Source organism: Gossypium raimondii, chromosome 13 (genome assembly GCF_025698545.1).
Source record: "Gossypium raimondii isolate GPD5lz chromosome 13, ASM2569854v1, whole genome shotgun sequence".
Lineage (NCBI taxonomy): Eukaryota > Viridiplantae > Streptophyta > Magnoliopsida > Malvales > Malvaceae > Gossypium > Gossypium raimondii.
Window position 1 is genome coordinate 10,220,545 of NC_068577.1, and position 8,591 is coordinate 10,229,135.

The 8,591-nt window shown below is 38.8% G+C and overlaps 1 protein-coding gene across 1 annotated transcript; it reads left to right on the top strand.

Moving 5' to 3' along the window:
• The first annotated feature begins 438 nt into the window (after positions 1-438).
• Positions 439-2,128, top strand: LOC105781182 (pectate lyase). Its single transcript, XM_012605733.2, has 2 exons — positions 439-1,401; positions 1,489-2,128. The coding sequence occupies exons 1-2, from the start codon at positions 556-558 to the stop codon at positions 1,954-1,956; spliced, it is 1,314 nt and encodes a 437-aa protein (XP_012461187.1). The 5' UTR covers positions 439-555; the 3' UTR covers positions 1,957-2,128.
• The last annotated feature ends 6,463 nt before the right edge of the window (positions 2,129-8,591 follow it).

Here is an 8,591-nt window from a genome sequence, read left to right on the forward strand (position 1 = left end):
AACTTTCGTTAAATTTGAATACCTAGTATTTTTATAATGAAAGGTTCGATTAAAAATTAAAGTCAAATTGATATCACATATTTAGATTTAATAAAATCAATAAAAAATGTTACCAATTGAACTTTTACTTTTTAAATCAGCTAAGTGGAAGGACTAAAGTCTTGAAATTGAAAGCAAAGAGATTTAATCTCAAAAAGTTAAAGAGTGCAGGGATTGGAGAAGAATTAGAGAAAAATGTATTTGTAATTTCTGAAATTAGGCATTTAAAATGTCGTAAAAAATGCAGGAAAATTCTCAACTATTTTTATCAAAAAAAATCCCAACGTTTTCTAGGCGTTAAAAACATTGATAACCAAGTGTGTTTTCTAAATTTGGTAATTTTAATGAATCCCGGTGTAGTATAAAAAGCAGCATGATGGTGGTGTTCCAAGCAGGTCAAGCTCGAGTTCCACAATTTGGAACCGTAGCTTGTCTCTCCTATCTTATCAGGGTCTTGTTTGCATCCAACCAGTTTTTTCCAAGACCTAGGCTTTGATAGTTAAAATAGAAACCACCATGGGTATTGCTGGTTATAGTTATAGTTGGTTTCTATTGTCATTTTTCGTCCTAATCCCAACCCTAGAAGCTCACATCGCTGAATATGATGAGTATTGGAAGGCACGAGAATTGGAAGCCACTGAGAACCTGAACAAGGCTTATTTCCCCAATCCGGAGGAAGTGGTCCAGCATTATAATGACCACTTTGCTAGGACCATGCTTGAGTTTAATAGCACCAGAAGGGCATTGAAAGGAAAGAAAAAAGGTCCTTGCGAGATTACCAACCCCGTTGATAGTTGTTGGCGATGTGATCCTAACTGGGAAAAGAATAGGAAGAGGCTGGCTGACTGTGCCCCTGGATTTGCTCGTGGTACTATTGGTGGAAAGCACGGAAAGTTTTACGTGGTCACTGACCCTAGTGATGATATTGCTAACCCCAAGCCCGGAACTCTACGTCATGCTGTCACCCAACTCAGGCCACTTTGGATCACTTTCAAAAAATCCATGATCATCAAGCTGGAACAGGAGCTCATTGTTACAAGCGACAAGACCATTGATGCGAGGGGAGCCAATGTGCATATTTGCAAAGGTGCTGGTATTACTATCCAGTTTGCTAGGAATGTCATTATCCACGGCCTCCATATCCATCACATTAAACCTGGCAATGGTGGCATGATCAGAGATACTGAAAACCACATTGGGTTAAGGACTGCCAGCGACGGAGATGGGATCTCTCTTTTCGGAGCAACCAACATTTGGCTCGACCATCTTTCCCTTTACGATTGTTTCGATGGCCTTATCGATGTTATTCAAGGTTCCACTGCCGTTACCATTTCCAATTGCCATTTCACTGACCACACCGATGTAATCTTACTTTCTTTTCTATTTTAAACTAGGCACAAGGAGGATTTTTTGAGTGAAAAAAATATAATTGAAATGAAAAAATTACAGGTGATGTTGTTCGGAGCAAGTGACTCCTATGTTGCCGACGAGAAGATGCAGATCACTGTTGCTTTGAACCACTTCGGTAAAGGATTGGTAGGGAGGATGCCTAGATGTCGATTAGGTTTTATTCATGTCGTCAATAATGACTACACTCACTGGTTCATGTATGCCATTGGTGGTAGCAGCCACCCTACAATTATAAGCCAGGGTAATAAGTATTCCGCGTCAGGAAGCTACGTGACTAAGGAGGTGACTAGTAGGGGCTACTTGCCACCTGAGCAGTGGAAGAAATGGAACTGGGTATCACAAGGTGACCAGTTCAAGAATGGTGCCTATTTTACTCCATCCGGTGATCCGAATGCATCCAAGCTATTTGGCGCCAACAAAATGATGCCTTTCAAACCCGGTCGATTGGTCCCCAAACTCACAAGGTATGCTGGAACACTCCACTGTAGAACCGGCCGCCCTTGCTAAAAACACTATTATGATATGAATGTGTCCTCTCTTTTTGTTATTTACAACATTTGATACCCATGAATTATACATTTGGGATTTATTGGGAATGATTGTGAGGAAATGTTTTTATGTAATTCCACCCTATTTTTTTCTTCTCTCATAATATAATTAGAAATCTTATCGCACGCGTATATACTGAGCATTTAAAAATAATATAACGTTTGGTTTGAAACTAATTAATAATAACATTGATTATCATGGTGTGGTCATCAATCTTAAGTTTGTGTAGACACCAACCTAATCAAATACATTAATCTAAATTATACATGTATTCTATTGCAAGGTTTTCTTGAATTTTGGAAACCTTAAGTTTGAAGTGATTTTAGAATTTGCCATGTGTCACCAATCATTTTAATGTTTTCTAATTAATTAATTTTTTAACAATCATCAATAATCATGGACTGAGACCACTAAGTTTCTATAAATTTTGTATGTCCCTTATATATTCGGGTACTCGGTTATTTTTCAAAACACATCTTTTAGAGAAAAGAAAGAAAATTATGAGTGTTCTTCATATAGTACTATTCTTATTATTACAATGGTATTAGCGATTCCTCCTGATGGAATAATGTGGTGTATAAGGTGGTGTATATATAAGGTGGTGTATGAGTTTGATTACTTTAAGGCTCAATGTGGATTGAGAATCCATCCAACGCCCCTAAATCTATTGAAATATTTGTTTCAAGAAGTTGGCTTGATAAGTTTGAGCTCCCACAACTGACGTGTTGCTTTTATCAATGTAGAATCAAATACTAAAGCAAAACAAACTTGCAAAACCGAGAGTACATAGGATTAATAATTTGGTGTCTATGTTTAGAGTAAGTAAATTGTTTAATTCTACTTTAGAATTTTCAGGTGTCAATGATTGGGTTCAGATGAGTTATATTTAGTGTGTTTTTGTCATTATTGAGCTAGACTATAACCTTATTTGTAGTAATAATATAATGATGGTATTGTAACACCCCAAACTAGGCCTAGACGTTATGGCCGAATCTGACGATGTCATAGGGTAGTGCTTTTCGAAAAATATGTCGTCGCTAAATTCCCTTTTCTATTTAACCATTTTTTTCATTACCTTATGTTAATTTCAAATCGTGTCGTTCGTTTCCAAAACATTATTCATTTACAAATCGTTATTCAATTTCAAAACAAATTTTTTATTGCGGAAGCTTTTAAACAATTTGCGTATTCGTGGTATTTTTGATAAAACATTAATTTCATTTGAAAACCTGAGTTTTACCTAACACTAACAAATTTAAATCATAAAATCGTATAAAAGCTAAATTTAAATCAAAATCCGTAAAGGCCATAATTACAGCAAAATACTCCCAAATAAAAGTAAAATCATAAACAGGTAATAAACAGTGTAAATGAAGTTGTGTGGCCACCATGAGTCCTTCGCCGCACTAATCCGCCTATATCTGGGGATTACCTGCATAGATTAAACAGAAAGGGTGAGTTTACGTAAACTCAGTGTATAATCCCCATACAAATGAACAGACAGTAAACAAATAATCACAGTATGGGCTTAAGCCCTTTTCAGTATCAATATCAGTCCAGTTTGGGCCTTAGCCCATCTCAGTACAAAAATAGCCATGCGTAAGGTTTTAGCCCATCACAGTATCAATAGTAGTAATAGATATGCAGTCACAAAAATCCTACCCATCCCGCCTCTACACACCATCTCCGTCCAACCCTACACTCCATGTGGGGATATAATCAACCGACCCATCCGGACACTTCAAGGTAGTACCGGAAGCGACACAAAACAGTAATTTGTTGCTGAGCTGCTAGTATGTTAGGCTTAAGAGCCATTCAGTACACTTCTTCCAAATATAATGATCCCCCAACCCAATGCAATGCAATATACATATATGACATGCTATAACATAATATCATGCATGTAAAGAGGGCATACAGTATCAAATCAGTGGAACAGCATCAGGCTTAATCATATCAGTCATATAGTCATTTGAGTCAATTAGAGGTCTAGGTAAACTTATCGACCCGACAGTAGGTTCACAGTCGACTTGGGCGACCTGTGCAACCTTATCAGTCAAATAGTGAAAATGGGCCTACAAACCCATGATGTTCGCCCATATGGGCCCACACGCCCGTGTGACCCACATGACCCAAATTGGCCTTGGCCTCGTGATCCATTTTAATGTAACCCGTGCTACTTAACTGTTCATATGTGTTTCTACTATTTACTTATATGATCCTTCAAAGCTATCTACGTGAGTCACTGTTACTAAATTATTTGTATCTTAAGTTACAGAATTTCGAATTAAGATCCGTAAATTTTCCCTAAAAATACACTCACATATCTTCTTACCATAAAATGTTTAGAATTTTTGGTTTAGCCAAGTACAGTTTATTCTTTAAAATTTCCCTTATTCTGCTATTTGATAATTTTGACCTTTCTGCACTAAAAATTAATTATCTTCTCGTACAAAATTTGGATGATGTTCTTATTTATTTCTCTTGAAAACAGACTCAATCAGGATTTTAAACATATAAATTATAACCCATAATTATTTTTTCCAATTTTTGATAATTTTCCAAATTCAAGATAGGGGATTCCGAAATCATTCTGACTCTATCCCACTAAAATTCAAATATCTCATAATATGAAAATTTTTTGCTTACTTTGTTTCTTATATGAGAAACTGGACTCAAATACCTTTAATTCCATATTTTTTTCATCCTTTAATTCATTTTCCACAATTTATGGTGATTTTTCAATGTTAGCCTACTGCTACTATCCAAACTGCAAGCAATTTCGGCTTTTTGCCAAATCTCTTATTTTTTTGTTTCGGGTACACACCTGGTTTTGTTTGATGCTAAAATAGTCCCCGACCAAAGCCTATAATTGAACAAATAACACCATAATCAATCTTACCTCGCGATTCATCAAAATCTCGAAACCAAAATACTTACCTATAAAACGATTAACAATTACCGTAAAACTTCAAATTGGTACGTTTACGAAATTCACGAGGAGAGCCTTAATCTTCGCGAAATACTGCTGCCAACACCCCGAAATTAGACTATTAACAAAAAATAATATCATAAAATAATACCCAACAACTTATTGAATTTGCACAAGTGCTGCTTAACGCTACGAAATCAAGAGGAAAGAATGGTTTAGGGGAAACAAGGGAATTTTGGCAGTAGTATAGGAAAGAAAAGAAAAGATAATCGAGTAAGAACCAAAGAAGAAGAAAATTTTGGCTTGAGATGGGGGAGAAAAAATGACAGAAAGATGGAGAGAAAAACTATTCTCTTTTTTTTCAAAAAAGGAAAAAGTGATCAGATTTTGGATATTCTCCCCCATAATCTCCTAATTCACTCCTAAAATCACTCCCTCACTTCCCACTGCACATCCACCACTCAGAAACCCAGTTCAGCACAACTCATGCCAAAATTAGGAGCAAAATTACAACCCTTGTTGTCCCAGAGATTCGAACCCATGACCTCTCTCACACCAACACTCCACTTATCCACCAGATCAGCAGGCCCATTCTATTAATTATTTGCCAACTTTTACTTAAAAACCTACTGACCAAAGATAAGGCTTATTCATAAAAATACCAAAATTTGCCCAAGTCTTGGCTTGGACTTAGGATCTCCCAAACACACCCAGAACAGATTCCCAATACCCAAAATTAAAATTTTGGGGCGTTACAACTCTACCCTCTTAAAAGAAAATTTCGTCCTCGAAATTTACCTGGTCCGAAAAGGCGAGGATATTGATGGCGCATCATATCCTCAGGTTCCAACGTAGCTTCCTCAGTGCTATGATTACGCCACAGAACCTTAGCCAACGGGGTGGATTTTCTTCTTAGAACCTTTACATCATGCTCCAAAATCTAAACTGGCTCCTCCTCAAAGGTCAGATCTGGCCTAACCTCGATCTCCTCAACAGGAACAGTATGTGTGGGATCAGAGCGGTAGCACCTCAACATAAAGATGTAGAATACATCGTGAATCCAATCCAATTTTGGAGGTAACTCCAACTGGTAGGTAATCAGTTCCACACGTTTCTGTATGTGGAAAGGCTCAATAAACCTAGGGCTCAACTTACCGTTACAACCAAACCTCAATACCTTCTTCCATGGTGAAACCTTGAGAAAAATGAAGTCCCCCAAAGAATACTCAATCGCTCAACGCTTAAGATTGGCGTAGGACTTCTACATATCAGATGCCGCTTTCAGTTTGTCCCAAATCAGACTAACTTTATCCTCAGTATCAAAAACTAGTTCAGGGCCTAGAACACGCTGCTTACCCAACTCAGTCCAACATAAAGGTGTGCGACACCTACGACCATATAAAGCCTCGTAAGGTGTCATCTGAATGCTAGACTGATAGCTGTTGTTATAAGCAAACTCTGCTAACGGCAAGTAATCCTTCCAACTGCCTCAGAAATCAATCACACAACTTCTCAACATATCCTCCAGTAACTAAATCACCCTCTCTGACTGACCGTCAGTCTGAGGATAGAACGCAGTACTGAAGTCTAATCTTGTACCCAGAGCTTCATGTAGCTTCTTCTAGAATTGAGACGTGAAGCGAGGATCACTACCAGATAATATCGAAACCGGTACCCCATGCAGTCTCACTATCTCAGACACATATAGTTTACCAGCTTTTGTAGAAAGTAGTCAGTACGAACCGGTATGAAGTGGGCGAACTTGGTCAATCAATCTATGATGACCCATACAGAATCCTTTCTAGAAGGTGTGTGGGGTAACCCACTAACAAAGTCCATAGTCACTCTCTCCCACTTCCAAAGCGGAATCTTGATTGGCTACAACAAACCTGAAGGTAACTGATGCTAAGCCTTAACCTGCTGGCATGTCAGAAACTTAGCCAAAAATTCGGTAACCTCTCGCTTAAGACCTGACCACTAGTATAACTCACGTAGGTCGCGGTACATCTTATTTCCGCTAAGATGCATAGCATAAGGGCTACTATGTGCCTCTCGCAGTATAGACTGCCTCAATTCATTATCTTTCGGTACACAGATTCTCCCACAAAAACAGAGCATTCCTTCACTATTCAGTCCAAAATCATTGGTATTCCCACTCTCAACTTACCAAAAACGAAGTCCCAACGACTCATCCTCCAACTGCTTACCCTTAATCTGCTCTCTCCACGTTGGTTTTACTTGTAATTCAGCCAACAGGCTACCATCATCAAATAAACTGAGGCGAGCAAACATCGCCCTCAGGTCAGTCATAGCTCTGCGGCTCAGTGCGTCGGCCACCACATTAGCCTTACCAGGGTGGTATTCAATAGTATAGTCATAATCCTTAAGCAACTCAATCCACCTGCAATACCTAAGATTCAACTCCTTATGAGTGATGAGGTACTTGAAGCTCTTGTGATCAGTGTAAATGATACACTTCTTACCATACAAGTAATGCCTCCAGATTTTCAGTGCGAATGCCACTGCAGCCAACTCTAAGTCATGCGTCAGATAAATTGCCTCATGAGTTTTAAGATGAAGAGACGCGTACGCTACCACCTTACCCTCTTGCATCAATACACATCCCAAACCAACATGTGATGCATCGCTGGACACAGTAAACTCCTTTCCAGACTCTGGCTGTGTTAGAATAGGAGCCTCAGTCAGTACAGTCTTGAGCTTCTCAAAGCTCTCTTATTGTGAATCAGTCCAATTAAATGGTACACCCTTACGTAGCAGCTTAGTCAAGCCTACGGCAATCAGAGAAAACCCCTCTACAAATCGTCGATAATACCCTGCCAATCCCAGAAAACTGCGGATATCAGATACAGTTTTAGGCTGCTTCCAATCCAAGACAACCTCAATCTTTCGAGGATCGAATCTAATCCCCTCAGCAGAAACCATATGCCCCAGAAACGTTACTTCACGTAACCAGAACTCACATTTACTAAACTTGACGTACTGTTGTTTCTCTCGCAGAATCTGTAGAACCACTCTGAGGTGTTCATCGTGCTCATCCTCAGTCTTTGAATACACAAGTATATCATCGATAAATACCACTACGAACCGATCCAGATAGGGCTGGAACACTCGGTTCATCAGATCCATAAAAGCTGCTGGTGCATTCGTCAGTCCAAATGGCATTACTAGGAACTCGTAGTGACCATAGCGAGTCCTAAATGTCATCTTATGCACATCAGCCTCATTAACTCTCAACTGGTGATACCCTGACCGTAAATTAATCTTAGAGAAAATGGAAGCCCCTCGGAGCTAGTCAAACAGATCAGCTATCCTCGGTAGTGGGTATTTATTCTTTATGGTCAACTTGTTCAGTTGCCGAGAATCAATACACATACGTATGGATCCATCCTTTTTTTCATAAATAGAACCGGTGCTCCCCATGGAGACACACTAGGGTGGATGAACCCACGATCTAATAACTATTGAATCTGGGCCTTAAGCTCCATAAGCTATTTCAGTGCCATTCTATAAGGGGCGATGGACACTGGAGCTGTACTAGGAAGGAGCTCAATCTCAAACTCTACTTCACAATTCGGAGGTAACGCAGATAGCTCTTCAGGAAAAATGTCTTGAAACTTCTTAACTATCTTGATATCCTTAA

Coding starts and splice junctions, on each gene's coding strand:
- LOC105781182 (XM_012605733.2), top strand. CDS start 556: ATGGGTATTGCTGGTTATAGTTATAGTTGGTTTCTATTGTCATTTTTC. Junction 1,402..1,488: donor ATTTCACTGACCACACCGAT/GTAATCTTACTT, acceptor AAAAAATTACAG/GTGATGTTGTTCGGAGCAAG.